A 21,108-nucleotide genomic window follows, 5' to 3' on the forward strand; every position below is an offset into this window, starting at 1 on the left:
CCGAACAGGTGCCGGAATGTGGCGACTAGGTGCTTTTCACAGTAACTTTGATGTGTTAATGTAAGCTTACTTATAACAACAAAGAGTATTATCATAATTCTGAAGAAGACTAGGCTGTTTCGAGACTTTGAGTTAAATCTAACCGCCACTCCTGACTCGGAACCTGACATAGCACAGCCGGTAAATCTCGCAAGAAGCCTCTCGCGGGATTTACCCGGATCGCTACACCTTGCAAGATCTCACGGGATCTGGTGTGTGACTGGATCCCACCCATAAATTTGCATATTTAAGTGTGCAGTTAGGCACACTTGAATATGCACTCTCTGGATCTAACCAGTGCCCGGGATGGAATCCCCTCACCGAGGAGATCCCAGCCAGGTGCCATTTAGCACTGGTCTCCACAAACGGGGAACAGGCGGAATGGCACTTGGGGAGGGGGTCTCCCACCCGGTCTCCCAGGCGATTGGAGGCCGGTGGTTGGCGTCTGGGCAGGGTGGTACCCTGGCACTGCTGATGCCACCCAGGCACCTTGACACTGAGAGCCTGGCACCCTGGCAGTGCCACTGGGTCCAGTGATGTTAACTTTGCCAGTCGTGTTTTTAGCATTAAAACAGAGTAATCGAAAGGAGCATACCTGCACTAAGTACTGGTCACAGTTTTGTCTTTGAATCAATCGTAGCTTTTGCCGGAATTTTCCAGCCATTACTGCTGGCGGGATCTTCTCTTTCCACCTACGCAACACCCCGCTGCGGGTCCCCTGGAGGTAGAGGATGTCAACAGGAGGAAACCCCATTGACAAGAAGATTGGGAAGATCCCACCACTGGCTAATGCAGGCCCCCTCCATCACCACAAAACACACTGCAGGGGTGTGTGGAAAATCCTGCTCTTCGTTTATGTCATTTACATCTTCATTTGCCCTCAGGACGTATGAGAGATAATTTGTAATTTCAGCCGTTAAGTATGCATACCATTCAAATCCCAGAGGTCAAGAGACCTCAACCTCGTGGGAAGCAACAACATGGCGGCAGAAAGAAAACAGGAGATCATTTTATTTTCAGCACTCGGTTGATAATGGATTGGGATTACCCGTGTGTCGGCACCCAGCCCAATTTCTATATCCAGTGTTTTTTCAGTGGGCAGACAGGTGATCTCCACCAGATTGCCAAATAAGTGGTGAAGGAGAAAATTACCACAGCAAGTTCATTAATTGTGAAAATAAGTTAGGACATTTGAATTGAGAAATTACATTGAGCATCCAGGACACTTTTAATTTGAAAACATTTTGCCATTAACACATCATCAAACAGAGTAACTCAGCATCTGTTTTTCTGCAGATTGTTTTCCTTACAAAAGCTTTCATACACCTCTTCTGAATTCCCAGCCATATTGGATTCTTTCAGTCACAAGCGGAATTGTTAAGTTCCACGGAACAAACAGGCTTCTCTTTGACAAGGTCAAACTACAACTTAGTTGTGGTTTGACCTTATTGACTAAAGGTCACTTAAAAGGCTGTGTACAGCTGACCCCCATGTCTAATATGTTGCACAAACACCAGACAGAATAAAGTCACTTCACATACCCGCAAGCAACAAAATGGGGGATTCAGTGTTGAGAAGGAGATTTACTAACGTTGCAAAATTGTTTAAAATACTTTTGATTGTCTGTAAATGTGTAATGGCAATTCACGCCTCAAAAGTGCCACCATGTCACTAAAATATTCTGATAGTATTATTAGTGCTTGATGTTTTATGCAATAATGATGTCCGGCTCTTTTACAACAAAGAGCTTAAATTAAGTGCCTGTCTAAATTTTTTGGAAGGTTTTTTCTGAATGGAGAATTTTTGTCGCTTAATCCAAAATCCCACAGTTTAAACCTGAAAATCAAGGTCATATACCCTCAGTGAAACATTAGCTCTGTAACAGATAAAATCAATGATGCATAGTAAGAGAAAACAATTAATCTAAGGGCAGAAGGAAAACTGAATAACTGCAAATCCTGAAAGGTAACAAAGCCTCAAATGACCTGAAACAGTTTTACGGTGAACAAAAAAGTTAACTAATAGCTAAAATCAGATCATGTGGAATTAAGAGCAGAATGCAGCCAGATTTTATGGAGCTCATTTGCACTCAGTCCATCCAGCAGAAATAGAGTAGATGGGGTTAAAATAACTGTACAAAACTTAAAAACTAAGCATTTGGGGCAGTTTCTACCGGTCACATTGCGCCTGAAAAGCAGCGTGGTGCAATGCGACCAGTAGATGCCAGGAGGTTCCATTTCTGGGATCTATCCCATTCACCATGCTTCGCGAGTACCCAATCATTTTTTTTCCAACTAAGGAGTAATTTAGTGTGGCCAATCCACCTATCTTGCACATATTTGGGTTATGGGGGTGAAACCCACGTAGACACGGGGAGAATGTGCAATCTCCACTCGGACAGAGACCCAGGGCCGGGATCGAACCCGGGCCCTCAGCGCTTAGGTAGCAGTGCTATCCACTGCGCCATCATGCCGCCCGACGCTTCACGGGATCTAAAGCAATCTCGCGATACGTCACAATGTGAATCCCACCCAATGTGGGCGAGATCACTTTCTGACAAATCTGCATATTAGAGTGATACAGCTTGTCTCACTCTAATATATGTTGCCGAGGTATAACCTAGGTGTGGGATCTAATCCCCTCGCTTTGGAGATCTCGGGCAAGCACTATTCAGAGCTGGTCTCCACAAACGGGCACCAGATCGAATGGCACTCATGGGGATCTCTCAAGCGATTCGAGGCCCCCAGGTGCATGACCTCTGGGCAGTGTAGTACTCTGACACAGCAAGTGCCACCTGAGAACCCTGCCACGGCCACCCTGGCACACTGACAGTGGCATCCTGGCAGTGCCACTTGGGTGCCAGCCTGGCACTGCTGAGGTGCTCGTTTGGCACTGCCAGCTGGCAGGGGCACTGTCAGGGTGCCAAGCTGGCATTTTCTGCACGGCAGTGATCGGGCCAGGGGGCGCCCTGCACGGGTGTGGTGGGGGGGTGCATGGTGGTGCAGAACCCCCTTATAGTGAGTTGGGGCTTGGAGGGGGTGCTTATGGGTCGCAGCGTGGCAGCCCAATCTCTTGCTGCACTGAGGAACTCCACTTGCTAGGCTAAGTGCGGCCTTGTCCAGGAGTTCCCCGCTGAGACCCCGATACACCCATGCATTAGTGTTCATGCTTCAAATTGCCGTCACCATTGGTGTCTATTCTGCCAAGCACCGAGAAACATCTGGCTAATCTCACGTGCTATGGCTCTTTGTCCCAGTTTAGGTAGATTTGCTCTAGATCTCTTGAATATGTAAATTTGAGGCCTAAATGCTTGCTAAAGAAGGAATTTGGCAAATTGGTCATACAGTGACCAGAGCAGATATTGGGCCTTCAGGATTCTTCAGCCTCTGCGTGGCCCCCAACCCAAAGGCAACTTTATGATTTTTTTTAAATAAAAGTGCTATCTTATCGTACCAAAAGAAGCAGAATTACAGCCCCAATTCCAAACAAGTTGTCATCAAGGCCCACACCTAACTTCCAGTTCTTCCCCCAGAACTTAATTGAGGGTCCCTAAACAGCCAGCAATATAGGCAGCCAAAAAATCATTTGCTCCACCTATGGGACAAGACCAGCACTGAAAACTCATCCCAACTACACCAAAGAGAGCCATGGGATGATTTATATTGCCCTTTGAGCTTCCTGCTTCAGGATTACACTAATTCCTCACTACTAATCGTGGGCCCAAGCACAAATTCGGACCCATTTCTACCCCATATGTTTCCTCGGGCAGATCATTATTTAGATGTGCTGCAATAGTAACAGTCAACTGTGCATTTTCACTGAGCGGATATTAATTCATTCCTTGGCAGTGCCTGTGCAAGTCTTTTAGATGATTCAAACACACGAGGTACTTTAATAGAATCATCGATAAATGATGAAGCAGTTCTGAAGCAATCACATCAAAGTGTTCACCTCCCTAGCCATTGCGTTTGTGCTGAATACTATGACACAAGATGCTGTATGTCAAGGTGTTTCAATCAGGAAATGCTTCAAATTCAAGAACAATGAAGGTCCATTGGCCAGAAAGGAAAAGGATGACAACAGGGCAGCTTCAGTTCATTGGGGATTTTCATGTTGGACAATAATCTACAAGGCTCAAATGATCCTTTTAATAAAATCAATCCATTTAAAGATTAATTTATCTTTAAGGGGCAGCACAGTGGCTCAGTGGTTAGGAATGCTGCCTCACAACGCCAAGGTCCCAGGTTCGATCACGACTCTGGGTCACTGTCCATGTGGAGCACTCCCCATATTTGTGTTGGTTTCGCCCCCACAATCCAAAAATGTGCAGGCTAGGTGGATTGGCCACGCAAAATTGCCCCTTAATTGGAAAAAATGAACTGGGTGTTCTAAATTTTTTTTAAAAGATTATTTTATTTTTAAAAAAATATTGCTTTTCTCATCCCTTCTCAGGTGCTTCGCCTTCCCTAACGAGAAGTGATTCTCCAGCCGAGTGCGCGAAGCAGACAACCCGCTTACGGGCCTGTGACAATGCTATAACTGAGCCAGCTGTGAAAAGTGTGGGAGAGGCCGAACATCTTTGCCTGTATTTTTAGACCAATGAATGGCCAGATAAATCAGCAATTTATTTTGTATGTGCAGAATTTCCAGCACCCTGCAAAATCTTATTATTCTGTGTTTTAAACAAAAGCACAAAATAAAATTATGGGAAGTTGCATCTTTCATTTACGTCAGAATTTAATTTTATGCCTGCTCGGATGCTTTGTACTCAATCCTGCGCCTCACAGTGGTCACTGTGCTCTCTCAGGATCCGATGTAATGACATGTGCAGTAAGTAAGCCTTCCTTGAACAAAACTGAGCAGAAAAATGCAGCCACGATCCCTGTGACTCGGCTAGATGTCACTTGATGGCCCTGGTAATGTAGCAAGAGTGTTTCCTCACTCTTCATTCTTCAGTGTTTAAGGATGCTGAGTTTCTTTACATATATATTCTAAACTAATGCGGCTGATTGCTAGTTGTTGAGTTGCAAACTTATCTATTTGAACAAACGTAGCCTAAGTTATGATGCTCCTTTGGTAAACAAAATGCTTCATAATGGATGAGAAAGTAAATTTACAAGTCACAATAGTAACTCAAATTGCAAATATATTAAAACATATTTCTGCTTTAAAAGCATGTTCATAAATGATGAAAATAGAAATAATTATGCTTATGTTCTTGAGAAATGTTGTCTATTATTTTACATTACTCAATATTACCCTTATTATTCTGACTGATTTCAACCCTATTTTGCGGCTTTTCCAACAAGTGAATATTAATCTTTTGCCAGCTAATAAGCTTCACCTAAAGAGTTGAAAGTAAGCTCAGCAATGTCCGTCGTCAGTTCTCTGTTCACTATTTTAACAAAGGAATTTCACATGAATTCGCAAAATCATTTGTTCTTAACATTGCACGCAAAGGGTTAAATGTATTAGCCTTCTTTGAAGGTTAGGTTCTCTCAGCTTTAATTTCATTTCACCCCCCCCCCCCCCCCCCAACACACACACACACATCCCGCCAGCTTCACACTACCTTAATTCACTTTAATCAGCTTTCAGAATTCTTTATAACATGCTTTGAACTGAGCTGGGGAGGACTGCTCTCAAAAATCCAATTACCTCAGTGGCTCTGATTTGCCTGTTGCCAAATTGTAACATCAATAATAAAATTCAAACAATATTGCTTTGGCGTTTATAAATATTAATGTGGTCAATCCACACCCATTTTCCTTTGTTCCCTTTACAAGGGATTTCTCCCTGTCTTCTATTTCTTATTTGTTGTTGTCTTTTGCAAATGCAAAGTTGTCCATGGTGTTGAAATGCTTTCCCTTCTCTATTTTCTTTCATATTTTGAAGGACTGCATATATCCACTTTCTACTTTTATTTATCCTCTCCCAATCTCTTTCTCTGTCACTGTCACTGATGTGCAAAATATGCATCCCTAGAGAAAGGCAGCCTCTTGGGATTTATGGTAGTGCCTGCTGATGCTCTAAAGTAAATAATTTCACATAAAATGTGTTCATTTTCTGCCTTCACTGTCCTCCCCTTTCCAATTTCTGTTTTGTATATTTGACCTCCACCATCCCTTATCATTATTGCACAGATTCTACTTGTGAGGAGATACATCATTTAGAAGAATAATCATTTGCACATGTCAAATTCTCATTTCCATGTTATATCTTGTATGCTCTGGGCAGCACGGTGGCGCAGTGGTTAGCATTGCTGCCTCACGACGCCGAGGACCCAGGTTCGATCCCGACCCCGGGTCACTGTCCGTGTGGAGTTTGTACATTCTCCCCGTGTCTGCGTGTGTCTCACCCCCACAACCCAAAGATATTCTGGTTAGGTGGATTGGCCACGCTAAGTCTTCCCTTAATGGGGGCTGCACGGTGGCACAATGGTTAGCACTGCTGCCTCACGACGCCGAGGACCCTGTGTGATCCCGGCCCCGGGTCACTGTCCATGTGGAGTTTGCACATTCTCCACGTGCCTGCATGTGTCTCATCCCCACAAACAAAAGATGTGCAGGTTAGGTGGATTGTCCCCACTAAATTGCCCCTTAATTGGAAATAAATAAATTGTTCCTTAATTGGAAAAAAATAATATATATTGTATGCTCATATATTCATTCTTAAACAGAACAACCATTTGAGTCTCACAATGTTCTTTACAACTGTCTTGCTCTTTTCTCACATGGCTTGGATTGAATTCAAGTACAGAAGTGTTACCCAATGCAAAAGGTAATAACCCCTTCTGTTGCTGGAGTTTCAGTGCCAGTTCTATAAGATTGACAAAAATTGGTAATCCACACAGGAGCAGCCAAAGAAATTTTGAGCATTTCAATAAGCATGTGGGAGGAATTTCCTCCTGCTGGCGTCCTTAGCTATAAGATTGAGTGGATGCTGCAAATGCAGGGAAACCACTCAGCAAGGAGCATCGAATCGTTGAATCTTTTAGCACAGGAGGCCATTCAGTCCATTGTGCCTGTGATGGCTCAACTATTTATCCAATAGGTCCATACTCCGTCTCTTTCCTCGTGGCCCTGCAAATTTAAATCAATGGATGGAAAAATTGAGCAAGGCCCATTGGAGGAATGCGCTCCACCTTTCCTGAAATTCCTGTATTTTCTGCATCCAGGTAATCCAATAGTCCCAGACACAAGGCACCACCATATTTTTAAATAGAGTAAATCCTGTTTCTAACAAAGTTGTTATGTAGAATGGAACACTTCTGGTGTTGTCAAGAGACTTTAGATTTTGTTAGGAATAAAATGGTGTTTATCAATAAAGAGCAACTTGGTACAGGGCATTTTGCAGCACTAAGTTGCCTTGGAGCACAGCCTTCGATGCTTACTACATGGCTGCTAGACGTATTCTGCCCAAGACAGGACACCACCCTCTTGAGTGATCATTCACTCTTGGTTCCCATTGGCCCCTCAAATCAGATGACCATTTTTGGCTATATTGTCTTAAAGGGAAAGACACCACAAGCACGAGAAAAGCCAAGCAAAGGGAACAAGAAGTTATTTGGCAGTAGAATTAAGCAAAGGCCTCCACAGAGAAGGAAAACGATTTACATTCATAGAGTGCCTTATCACAAATGATTTACATTCATCGAGTGCCTTATCGCAAGGTTGAAAACTCCCAAAGGGCTTTACACAATGGGGGCAGTTGCCACTATCGTGCCCAATTTAGTTTTCCATTGATTGACAGTGGATGAACATAAAACAGGGTTTGTAACTGATGATTGATTAGCTATTGATCCTTCTCTGTCCCAGCAAGGGTGTGAAAATGACCTCCAATTAATTTCTTTTGGAATGCCGTCACTGATGTTGGCAAATTCACCAGCCACTCTGCACTAGTAGTACCCCGCTGAAAGCATTGGAGCATTCAATGAGACCATATATATGTAAGAAGTCACCTATACAAAATGGACAGGTTACACCTCAACAGGTTATGACCACACCGGGAGGTTAACTAGAACAGTAGGAGATGGTTTAAACTAATTTGGTAGGGAGGAAAACACTAAGATGAGTCATTATAGAGGAGGTACAAGGTGTACAGAGGACTGACAGAGACAAACATCATTAAAATGATGAATAGTCCAGAAATAGCAGGGATCAGATGGAAGGCAGGTTAAGACAGATTTAGATTGACTGTGCAAAAATGCATGGGGCATGGAAGATTGGTGTGGTGCAGGCACAAATAGTCACATAAGATTATGATATCATGATTGTTATGATTCCAGTTGATGTTACAGCTGGATGAGAAGATTCCAGAATGGAACCCTGGCTCAAAAAAGCTAGCTTTTATTTATTTTTATAAAACGTGGAGGAACAGAATCACAGCTCCAATAGTTAGTTTGACCAACAAGGAAGAAAAAATTATGAAATGTAAAGAAATTGGATTATAATACAATACTCCTTTACTTCCCCACTACCTCAACAACTACACACAGATTTTAAGGTTAACATGGATTACAAAGTATGTCTTAAACTACAATGGTCTCATCAACACACAAAGTCCCTTGTAAGCACACAAGATGATTGTGGCAAGACATACTCCACTCTGAACCCAAGTGAATGTCTGTGGATTTTTCCTCACGTCCCCCCAGGTGATTCTAATGCCTTGTCTCACTAAGCTCTGGTTTCCACACGAGTGATTTCAAATGCCGCTTTCAAAAGTCACACTTTCAAATCTTTTATTTTAATTATGCTTTCCCTTCGCTGCTCCCATCAAGGTTTCACTTTCAGGTTTTACACCTCTCCTTTCAGGTTTCCTTTGTCTTCAAGGCTTTTACACAAACTCCAAGATTCAGCCACCGATTTCCACAATTATTTCAAATAGCGTCTCCCAAACTGTAGTCACAAACCTAAGCACTACTGTAGATGTCTTTCTGGCTTCTCACGATCCAAAGTCTTTTTAATCTGTGATTTTACTGAACAGTAACCTGTTCTGGTTCCCAGGTTTCTCTGTTCTGTTAACTCCAGTGAAAGTTATTTTTGACAAGTGTCAGACACTGACTGAAAACCAGCAGGTAGCTCTCCAGCTTCAGGTCAGTTTTCACTCCAGAACTTGAGCCTCTCTGAGTAAAACAAAACAACGGCTGGGATTCTCCGACCCAGAGAATCCCCCGGGGGGGGAGACTCTCGCCCAGCTGCCCCGATGCTGGCTGACCTACTCTCTGGCACTGATTCTCGGGCACCCGCGGGATCACCGCCGCATTGAGAGCGGGCCCCCCGGTGATTCTCTGGGCCCCGACGGGCCGAGTGGCTGCTGCGTTCAGCCAAGTCCCGCCGGCGTGGGTTACTCAGGCCCTACATGGCGGGACCTGGAATGTGTGTTTGCAGAGACCACCCTGGAGGTGGGGAGGGGGGGAGGGGGGGGGATCTGTCCCCGGGGGGGGCCCCAATGGCAGCCTGGCCTGCGATCGGGGCCTGCTGATCGGCGGGCTGGTTCCATCTGCGCAGGGCCCCTGTAGAGTTCCGCCATATTGCCCGGGGGCCGGCGCCAAGACGAGAACCCATGCGCATGCGTGGAATCATGCCGGCCATTCTGCGCATGCGTGAACTCGCCGGCTGGAGCAGCGGGGACCACTCCGGCACCAACCTAGCCCCCCAGGGTAGGAGAGCATTCCTCAATATCGGGGACCTTTGGTGCTGAAATGGTTGGCGCCGCCTTCCACGCCGGCGTCAGAACTTGGCCGCAGGATTGGAGAATCCTGCCCAATGTGTGGGCATGGTTTGAGCCATCATCTGAAGGGGTGAGACCTGATAGAGCTGAAGAGCCAGGAAGGCACCTTGTTCAGCACACAAACTGAACAGCCCCCAGTACCCAGCCCCACGTAAATGTTAGGACCCCTTCAAGCATTATGGCTCTTACCCACAACTGCAGAAGTGACAAGGTGCTCTTCCCCAACCCACCCCCCCCCCACCATCCCCACAAAGCCAATGTTGTGACACCCTCTCTCCCTTCGCAGGCATCAGGTGGCCGCTTCTCACCGCCACCACCCTATCAGCCATCAGGTGGTACATTGGTTAGCACTGCTGCCTCATAGCTCCAGGTCCCCGGGTTTAATTCCAGCCTCGGGTGACTGTCTGTGTGGAGTTTGCACTTTCTCCTCGTGTCTATGTGTGTTTCCTCCGGATGCTCCGGTTTCCTCCCACAGTGTAAATTTGTACAGATTAGGTGGATTGGTTGTGTTAAATTGCCCCTTAGTGTCCAAAAGGTTAGGTGCGGTTACTGGGTTATGAGGATAGGGTGGTGGTGTGGGCTTAAGTGGGGTACTCTTTCCAAGGGCTGGTGCAGACTCGATGGGCTGAATGGCCTCCTTCTACACTGTTAATTCTATGCTCTATGCCCACTCACCCCCACTCCCCCTTGCAGGCATTGGGTGACCCCCTCTGTTCCCCAATCCCCTTGCAGGCATCAGATGATCCACTCTCACTCCCACCCCGCTTAAAGGCACCAGGGCTACTGCCCCCACTCCACCCTCTGCAGCATCGCAGTCTCAGGGCACTGTCTATAGTATGGCTTTTCTTCTAGCAAGGCTGAAAGAGATGTTCCCTCTTTAACATTTTAAAATCAATTGCTTCCAGCAAAGCTGTGAGAACTGTCTTTTCTCTCACTGCCTATCTCCAACTGCAATCAAAATATCTAAAGTAAAACTTAAAAGTCTCTCTCCCCTACAAGGCCCCAGTTGCTAAACAACCACTGCAGGTTTATTTACTCATCACCCAACTCAAGCACAATAGAATTACAGTTGGAAACAAAACCCCACAAAGAACACAATTGTCTAACATGAATTTAACTATAGTTTTCACCCTTCCAGGCACAAAAACATTAAATTAAATGCACTTAAAACTATACCTTATTTCTAATGTTTACCAATACAAAAATAAATCCCTTTAAACTACCTTTATTTTAATCACGTTACTGTGACTGAGACCATGTTCAAGCTAGCGGAGGAATAGGTGACTCAATTCCTGGCCAAAATATATTAATGAAAGATCATTCATTCAGTTCCTTGGCTCATTGTCTGCTAAGTTTTCATCCTGAACTGTGTTCTTGGCAGTTTTTGACAGTGGTGGTTTGTCATCGACTCCTACTCTCAGCAGGGTGGGGAGGTCCCAAACAACCTCAGCCGGAATGGAAATCAAACCATCAATGTTGCCATTATTCGGAAGCACATGCTGGCCATCTAGCCAACCATGCTAACTGTCCCCCCTTGGTGGAATACAGGAAATGAAAAAAAAAGTCTGAGGAGGAGGGTGGCAAATGGCAGCATTGGTCAAAGATATTGTTACGCACTAGAAAGGGATGATTTATTTGAGAGTTCAAAAACAAAATCTATTTGGTCAGAATTGAGGAACAATGGAGAAGCTATTACGGAGCAAGGTATAGAGTATAGGCCACTTAATAATGGGAAGAAGAGAGAGAAAATTTGCAGGCAAATTGCAGAAAGATGCAACAACATTGGATCAGTGATAATGGAGGCTTCCATTATCCTAATAGAGACTGAAAAGATGATGGTGTAAAGAGCAAAGAGAAGAAGGAATTCATGAAATGTACCCAAGTGTATTTCCTTGATTCCAGTCAAACTGAGGATGGAAACAACACTGGATCTTTTTCTTGGGAATGAAATGAGGCAAGCGGACCATGTTTTAGTGGGACAGTTTTAGAGAAACGGTGATCACAAAATCATTAGGTTTGAGGTAGTTATGGAAAAGGACAAGTAAAAATTAGATTTGAAAAAGCTCAACTGAAGGAGGACTAATTTCAGTGAGTTGTAAAGGGATCTGGCCCAGGTGAAATGGAATTAAAGATTAACTAGTTTACCAGTAAGCGAGCAATTGGAGGCCTTCAAAGATGATGCAGTTCAGGTACAGACCAGACAGATTCCACGAAATGAAAGAAAGTACATCTAAAGCTTGTACTCCAAGGATTGGGAAACAGATAGCGATTAAAATGAAAAAGGAGACATGATGAATAAGAACAGAGGATGCTGGAAAAACTCAGCAGGTCTGGCAGCATCTGTAAGGAGGGAAAGCACAGTTAACATTGTGAGTCCTTTTGGCTCTTTGTCAGAACTCTTTAGTTCTGGCAACAATCATCCAGCTCTCCTTAGTTTTGGGTAGTGCCAGAGGACTGATGAATTGCAAACATTAAACCAATGTTGAAAACAGGGGGGAGGAATAAATCTGACAACTACAAACCAGCCAGCTTAACCAGAGGTGGCGAAACATTGAGGGAAATTAAGGCAGGAAAAAGATAATTGGCAGTTGGAAAAATATAGATTAATTTTTAAAAAGCCAACCTAGATTTGGTGAAGGCAATTTATGTTTGACTAACTTGATTGGGTTCTTTGGTGAAGTAATGGAAAGGGTTGGTGAGGGTTGTGTGACTTATATATGTATGGACTTTCAAAAGGCTTTTCATGTACCAGATAATCAACTTCTCAGCGAAATTGAAACTCCTGGGATTAGAGACTGCATGGATATGAAATTAACTAGGAGACAGAAGGCAGAGTCGATAATGTACACAAATTCAGAGGGGCACAAACATGATGAAATGGACTGACACATGACAGTTGAAATGTAGCAGAGAGAAGTGTGATGCGATTCATTTTGGTAGGAGAGGAGAGGCAATACAAAAGAAATGGGGCGGGATTCTCCATTCCTGAGACTGTTGATGCCGACGCAGAATTTGTGTACTTTCACGCCAGCAAAACTACCGCCGAACCTAGATCGATTCAGCAACTGTGGAGGGGCTAGCACCGGCTCCACGTGGAACACAATCGGTTCCAATGAAAGCGGTGTGGGATTCCCCAGGTCTGTGAATGACACTCGGGAGGCTGACAAACTGCAGCCGCAAATACACATTGCAATCCCAACACACACATCAATTCCAGCCAGCAAGCTGGCACTGGCTGTGCTGGAGTGCACCCATACAGCTGATGGGTCGGCTGGGCCAGAGAGTTCCTAAGGGGTGGCCTGGGTGGATACCTTTACGACCCGTGGCCCTAAGTTCACATTGGGCTGTTAACGGCATGTACAGCTGCATGGCTGCCTTGCCGACTGCGGCAATGGTGTTCCATGCCCATCCACCCCCGCCCCACACCTCCTGGCCACCCCCTCCCCCCCCCCCCCACTCCCCGCGGCCCTGGCAGAAGCCCCGGCGCATTTGGCACGGCGCCAGTCGCAGGCCGCTGTCCACGGCCGGGCCGCCGATTCTCCGGCCTTGATGAACCGAGCGGCCGTGCCCGCCAGCACCGTTCACACCTGCTCACATCCGGCGGGAACTCTGCACGCAGGGGGCTGACCTATGGGGGGAGGGGGGGAGACGGGGAATGGGGGTCTCCTTCTCCAGGGGGGCCTCCGATGGGTTCTGGCCTGCAATCGGGGCCCACCAATCGGTGGGCCGGCCTTTTCAGCCCTGGCCCTATTTTGTTACGCAGCCGACCCCTGAACCCCCGCACCATGTTGCGTCGGGGTCGGCGCATTGAGGAAGTCCCCCGCACATCAGCGGGTTGGCGTGGCACCGCTGCATATGCGCTGGTTGGTGTGTTGCCACTGTGCATGGGCGGGTTGGCACAGCGCACAGTTGGCACCAGGAAGGGAGACTGGAACGGCATGAACCGCTCCAGGCCCGTGCTGGCCCAGTGCCTGCGCCCGTTTCGCGCCGTCGCATTCACGACGGTGCAGACTTTCTGCCTCCATTTCGGAGAATCCCGCCCCTTATCCTGCAGTCTTCTTTCCATTGGCATCGTGGGGATTGCGTTCTTTGCAAAACAGTTATCAGTCTCTATGGGCACCATAACAGGTACATACAACTGAAGAACTACATTTCTTTTTCAAAAGGGAAGGTTAAAAAGTTTAACAATTTCAGCCTAATTCACTGGAACAAATTTAGTTGAATATCAGAGGCTTGGCAACAGAATTCAAAGTCTCCGAAAAGCTGTCTCTACGGAACTTGGCTGGTACAATATTCATAAGTCATTTATTGAAAACTGAATTGTACACTGAAGTATATTTTTTCCGTCTTATATAATCAGTGGTTATTGAATAAAACACCATTTCTACAAATCATTCTGACAAACAGAAGCAGTCAATTTGCTTTAAAGGCTTCATAGACAAAGAATCATGCTGCTGCTACAGTCCATTCTAATAGTCAGCAATGCAGTTTCATTTTGATGGTGCATCCCAGAAACTGAATATTAAGAGATGTTAGACGTAGCCCAAGCAGTTTGGGGAATAATAACCCTTCCCAATGAAACAATTATGAAATGTGGGGATGAGGCAGGGGGAGTGAAATTTTAGTCTAAAACACAAGGTTAGTGGAGTGGCGGCTCCACCAATTTCTGTGCCGACATGAATTCTGAACCATTTTGATGCCCTGGCCCATATTAACACGCTGCCATTAAGCTTCAGGTACCAATTGAACTCCACACAATGGTGCCAGGAGGGCAGGAAATTGGCCATCTCCCACTCTAGAACAGGTTAGGCACTGAAGTTAACCCAGAAGGAGCCAATAACGGACAGGGAGAGTGGTCTTATTATTTTAGGGAATCTAGGAGGACCTCTTTTTTTTAAATTGCAAGTTTCCTGGACTTAGGTTAAAATGGACATGAGGAACACATGCAGTGTCCATTTTTCAGGTTTCATGGCCCCAGTTTGCATATTTTACAGCCCCATTCTTCAGTTTTTTTCAGGTGATTGGGTTGTTGGGTAATTTATAGGTCAGCCTGAAAATTACATTGGGAATGTCTTGAGCAACAATGAGCCTGCTGAGATGCCCAGCTCCAATTTCAGTTGTCGGCTGCTTGTTATTCCAGTGATAAACGAGAAATGGGCAGATGGTAGTTGAAAATCACCCCCAGAACTTTCTGTTTTGATCAACAGATAACATAATTTTGGCAAGTATGATCATGCATTTCCTATTTTTCCATAACACCCTTAATAATTGGGGGGGGGGGGGGGGGGGGGGGGAGAAAGTGCAAGAGGCAAACTATAAAAACTAGGCCTAGTCTAACTCATACATTCAACTAAACACAGTGTCAATTTGGTTCAGTTGGTGATATTCTCAAATTATGGGATTATACTTCAAGGCACACGCAAGAGCTCAAACATAAATGCTAAACATAAATGCTAAACAGTCAGTAGTGAAGGGATACAGCATTGTTGGATGTGCAGTCCTTCAAGAGACCACCTGTCTATTGATTCACATGATCATTATAGGCGTATTCAGTGAAGGCCAGAATTCACCAAATGCTGTGACCAATAGTAGTCCTTCAGCAAACAACACAAAGCATAGCTTAATTAATCATTTTTCAGATGGCTGATTGTGGAATCTTGCTTTTTAGATTTGTTTATGGGTCGCTAGCTAGGCCAGCATTTACTGCCCATCTCAAATTACCCTTGAGAAGGTGGTGATGAGCTGTCTTCTTGAACAACTGCAGTCACCAACAGTGCTGTTAGAGAGAGGTTTTAGGGTTTTGGCCCAGTGACAGTGAAGGAATGGTGATATAGTTCCAAGGCAGGATGATGAGTGACTTGGAGAGGAACTTACAGATGGTGGCGTTCCCAAGTGCCTGCTGCCCTTGTCCATCTAGATGACAGAGGTTGCAAGTTTGGGAGGTAATGTTGAAGGCAATTTCCTTCAATGTATCTTGAAGATGGTACACACTGCTGTCATTTTCAGCCAATGCTGAATTTTTAATATGGTGATTACAAAAATAGAAAGGTTTTGCTTCAGTTATACAGGGCATTGGTGAGGCCACATCTGGAATGCAGTTTACTCCCCCAACACTGGTCACCTTATTTAAGGAAAGTTCTAAATTTGTTAGAAACAATTCAGAGGTTTACTAGACTCATACCAGGAATGGATCGGTTGCCTTATGAGGAAAAATTGGAGAGGTTAGGTTTTTACCCACTACAGTTTAGAAGAGTAAGACGTGACTTGGTTGAGGGATCTTGACAGGAGGGATGTGGAGAGAATGTTTCCTCTTGTTGGTGAATCTAGAACTAAGGGTCACTATTTAAAATAAAGTGGTCAATTATTTAAGACTGATGAGGAGAAATTATTTTCTCTCTGAGGGTCGTAAATCTGTAAAACTCTCTTCCCCAAAAGGCAGTTGAAGCAGAATCTTTGAATATTTTAAAGGCAGAGCTAGATAGATTCTTGATTAACAAGGGGGTGAGAGGCTACGGGAGGTCGGCAGGAATGTATGCTGCTTTATCTTGGATAGTATTGAGCTTCTTGAGCATTGTTGAACATGCACTTATCCAGACAAGTGAAGAGAATTCTACCGCACTCCTGAATTGTGCCTTGTAGATGGTGGGAAGGCTTTGGGGAGCCAGGAGATGAGTTGAATTATTTGCTGCAGAACTCTCAGCTTCTTAGCGGCTCTTGTGGCCGCAGTATTTATGTAGTTGATCCATTGAAGTTTCTGATCAATGTTAAGCCTCCCCCAGGATGCTGATGGTGGAGATCTTGATGATGGTAATGTCAATGAATGTCACAGGGAGTGTTTACACTCTCGTCTGTTGGTGAAGGTCAATTCTGTGCACTTGGGTGGTGCGGACATTACTTCCCAATTATTATCAGCCCAAAGTTGAATGTTATTCAGGATTTGCAACTTTATCTGTGATGTGTTAATAAATGCTGGCACCTACCTACATAATAGCCGCCACAATTCATGATTTAAAAATCATGAAGATGTGGTAATTGGCACAAATCTATCCGCCTTTTGTTCTTTAACAGGATCTGATATGGTGAGATTTGATAAGAAGTAAGGACTTCTATGTTGACATGGTGTAATGACATCAATTGAACAATAGCAACTCCTTTTTGGATGATTTCAGTGCAGAGACTATGGCCTAGAAATGAAACCATGCATCACCCATTTCTCTTAGCTAACTGGACTTTTCAGCTTCCACAATAGTTGCAGGGAGTGCACACTCATCCTGTTAAAGGTAAAAAAAAAAGCCTGCATCCAAGCCCATGCTTGAAACAGGTGTTAGTTCCTTTACATGTGCAATTAAGAGAACAGAGGTCAATTTTCAAGCCTCTTCTGCAATATCAGTTTAACCTGAACTGGCTGCATCAGGGACAAAAATAGGTTCAGATGTGATCTATCAGCCAGTCCTTAAAGAAGCAACAAGGCTGTATCCAAAACAGAAAATGTACTTACTGAAATGGAAAATGGAGGACTTCTTCATGTGAGCTGCAACTGCCCATAGCTGTCCTCGGGTCGCTGCTACCATCCTGCAGATCACCATCATTATTCTACCCCATTCCACCACTCTCCCTGCATCTCACTATCCCCACGTCTGTTCAGTGCCGCTTTCCCAACCATCACTATCATCCTGCCTGAATTATACAGCCCATTTCCTCCCCCCCCATCATCATCCTCCCTCACCCCCAGCATCATTCTCTCGAGGGCAACTAGTGATGTGAAATAAATGTCGGTCTTGACAGCAATGTTCACACGCCCAAGAATGAGTTTGTGCTAGTTCCTGTTTAGCAAATGTGCACTGGTCCACCATTTTAATTTAAACCTGATGAACTGCAACAACAACTTGTATTTATATGGCACTTGAAACAAAGAAATACATCCCAAGGTGTTTCACTGCACTGTTGCCTACTAAAATTTGCTAAGTAAAAGCAATTAATACATTCTTTCCGAGTGTGGCAAGTATAGGTCTAAATGTTAATTTATGTGAAATAATTGCTGAAGTCTCCAGAATGTATATAGAGGTTAGACGGCCAACATCTGGACAGCAACACACATTAGTCTTACTCTAACATAGTGCTTAATAAATGAAGAGCCTGCATTGGTGTTAGAACTTTCACATCTTCATGACATTACCAGAAGCACAGAATTGCTCCAGAAAGAGTGCAGAGATTTAGAAGAATGTTGCTAGGGTGTGAAAATTGCAGCAATGAGGACAGATTGATAGGCTATTGGATGACCTATAAAGGTGTGTAATACTAATGTGGTGATATGATCTGCATACTCGCCTCGCGTACAATTGATGGTACGCCAACGATGAGGGGAGACAGGAACGACGTTTTCCCTAGCTGAGGGGTGAATTATCAGGGGGCATAAATTTAAGGTGATTGGTAGAAGGATTAGAGGAGACATGAGGAAAAGCGTTTTCAGGCACAGAGGATGGTGGGTGTCAGGAATCCACTGCCTAAGTTGGTGGTTGAGGCTGAAACACTCAACTCATTTAAAAGGTGCCTGGATCTGCATCTGAAGTAGTCACCCGGGAGGTGAAGGACCGGGTGCTGGAAAACTGGATTAAAATTAACCGCTCGTTTTTTTTGTGGCGGTGGCAAACACGACGGACTGAATGGCTTCTTTCTGCAGCTTAACATTTCGGCGATTCTCTGGTTCTATCCTAAAACCATCAGACGGTACTTCTGAAGTGCTGTCACTGTTTTAATGTAGGAAACACAGAAGCCAATTTGCACACAGCAAGGTTTACAGAAGCAGGTTTTTCTTTCAAAAGCTGTCTGTGTTACAAGTCTCAGTGAAGCATGGTTTGTTTGCCTTCACGTGACATGTGAAACACAAAGCTTCAAACATTAAAGCAAAAAAAAGCCCCATAATAAATCCTGCACCACCGCTCAGGGGAGGGATTGCCAACGCCACATATTTTAAGTAGCCCTCAGTCAAGCGGAGCTGCGTGGCAGTAATTCCACTGCATTCTAAACACTAAAGGAAGCACCTCACACTCAATCTTCAGGATCTCCCCAGCTATTTATCAGGAAGGTTACAGCAGCCCCGTGACAACGATGCAACGGCTCCTGGTTGCTTCTGTCACATACTGGGCAGAGATGGGGTTTTTTAATTAAATTATTTCCAATCAGTCCATCCTCTAATTGTCAGTTCATTGGGCGGCTTTAGTTGGGGAGATAAAATGCGACAGTGATCTCGGTCATCCTTTTTAACCTTTCCCACCAGCCTTGATTTACATTTTATCCAGCCAGCAGGCTTATCGCCCGGTTTAATTTAACTGTCCGTTGAGTAAAGTTTCCATTAATCATTCATTCATGTAGCTCCTCCCGGAGCAGAGTGGTGGGACGGGGGGTCCTGTCTTGTAAGAAGCTCAGTGTTAAAACACGCAGACTGGTCACTGGTGGTGGAAATCACGCCACGCAACGCAGCACTCTCAATCATGTCCCATTCACACTGGGGGGCAATTGGACCACTCAATCCTGCTCCCTGTAGCCAGAGCACACTTACTGCACCGTCTCCGCATTCAGCCCGGGCATGTTCAAGGGGTGAAGGCAGAGGGGATGTGTTTTTTTTTTACCTTGGAACAGAAATGCTCTGCTTCCATTGTGGAACCCTTGGACCTGGGCAATTCCCTCGGTCGAATCACTCAGTTGCAATGCAGAGAAAACGTCAATTTCCAGGGCCGGATCGACGCCGAATCCTAGAACTGACATCAACCAGATGTTACCAGACATACAGTCACCTCCACTCAATCAAAAGCAAGTTGGCGATTCAAGTTAGACCCTATTATTGTTATCTGCTTTAAAGTGACAACTCCTCTTTTAATCTGCTTATATTTTTTATTCACGTTTCATGTTCCAACAATATCAAGAGCGCAAACGAAGCGACTGCAACTCAATAAATCTTGTTTATATTGTTCATGCATTAAACTCGAAATCCCAATCAGCCACCTCACATTGTCTCATTTCCAACCTTCTAATCTCCATCCCGCAAGTAAAAGTCTACTCTTCAATTTGATTAACTAGCAAACTCTGGGGTTTTGATTCATCGATAGATATTACAGCCCTTGTCCATATACATGTCAAATTATTGTTAATCTATACCATGCTTAAGCCCCTTGCTCATCCATATGGAGCGTGTCCACCTACAGCTGGTTAAAACCCCTGCTGTATCTATTGCTGATTTTTGTGTGTGTCTGTAGCTGTAAAAGCCCTGTCCATCTACAGGGTGTTAACCGCCTTCTCTATCTAAAGGATGCTGAGCCCCTTGTCCATCCGCACCCGCTGCCCATACCCCACCACCAAACCCACCTTGTTCTACAAGCTGTTAAAAGCCGGGGAAATTGGGTTTTACCTTGCGTGATGTGAAAAAGTGCGAGGACAGTCCTGAAGATCTCGAATGCCATCGTGGAGAGAGGGGGGGGGGGGGGGGGAAACAAAACTCCCTAGTCCATAATATCCCGGCGCCTTCACCTCGGGTTGCCTCCAAAAAAGAAAGTGGTTGGGTTGGGAAAGGGGTTGGGTTGGGTTTGAAGTGGCGCCGCCGATCAGGCCGAAGGAGAGAGAGACACTGCCGACCATCCGCAGCCAACCGGTCCCCAGCACATCGCACACGCCACAACGCACAGCATCCGCGCCAAACCCAGCTTGCAGTCCGGTGAGCCCCGGGTCCGGAGTGCTGGCTGCGAGTTTGACGGTCCGATCGCTGTCTCGGTGCCGGGACGGTGACTCGCTGGAGGATGAAAGAGGGAAGCTGTTCTGTGCCAGTCTCTGGGGAGACTTGCTGTACCAGCGCTGTTCAATTACAGCAAAAACAACTGGCAGTTCAGCGCTATCCACATTCCCTGGTGGCTTCCTCACAGGAGCGAAAATCTCCCGCGCCCAGCAAGTGCGCGAAGAATCCTTCCAAATGTGTGAGGCAGCACTGAGTGCCTCTAATCCAGCCCCTGGAGCCAGAATACTCAGCAACGAGATTAACAAGGGAATCTCGGCATCAAAATCCCATTTTATTCCCTGGAATAATACCCCCTTCTCATTTCGTCACACCAAACACACATACAAACAACAGAGCCGGCCGCCCGCCACAGAACAGAGGCAGAATTGAATTCCTCCTTGATGAGATTACTTTAGGGTTTTTTATACCTTACACGTTGTTTCCAGATGAACTACATTTGCGGTGATCTGTGCGCTTTATAGCAGAGCTGACATTAGAAACACTATGTGATCAAATGAGAACACATCTGATATAATGATACAAGGTGGTGGGGGGGGGGGGGGGGGGGGGTT

General features: G+C 45.2%; 1 protein-coding gene across 1 annotated transcript in view; it reads right to left on the minus strand.

Moving 5' to 3' along the window:
* Positions 1 to 20,844, minus strand: part of LOC119954981 (protein kinase C-binding protein NELL2-like) — a 320,987-nt gene extending 300,143 nt beyond the window's left edge. Inside the window, exons 1-2 of the mRNA XM_038780757.1 lie at positions 20,177 to 20,844; positions 19,401 to 19,529 (exon numbers count right to left, since the gene is read on the minus strand). Of these exons, the coding sequence (XP_038636685.1) occupies positions 19,401 to 19,529; positions 20,177 to 20,228 (181 nt within the window). The 5' untranslated portion in view covers positions 20,229 to 20,844. The remainder of the gene's footprint in view (positions 1 to 19,400; positions 19,530 to 20,176) is intronic.
* Positions 20,845 to 21,108: the final 264 nt, after the last annotated feature.

Source organism: Scyliorhinus canicula, chromosome 20 (genome assembly GCF_902713615.1).
Source record: "Scyliorhinus canicula chromosome 20, sScyCan1.1, whole genome shotgun sequence".
Taxonomy (NCBI): domain Eukaryota; kingdom Metazoa; phylum Chordata; class Chondrichthyes; order Carcharhiniformes; family Scyliorhinidae; genus Scyliorhinus; species Scyliorhinus canicula.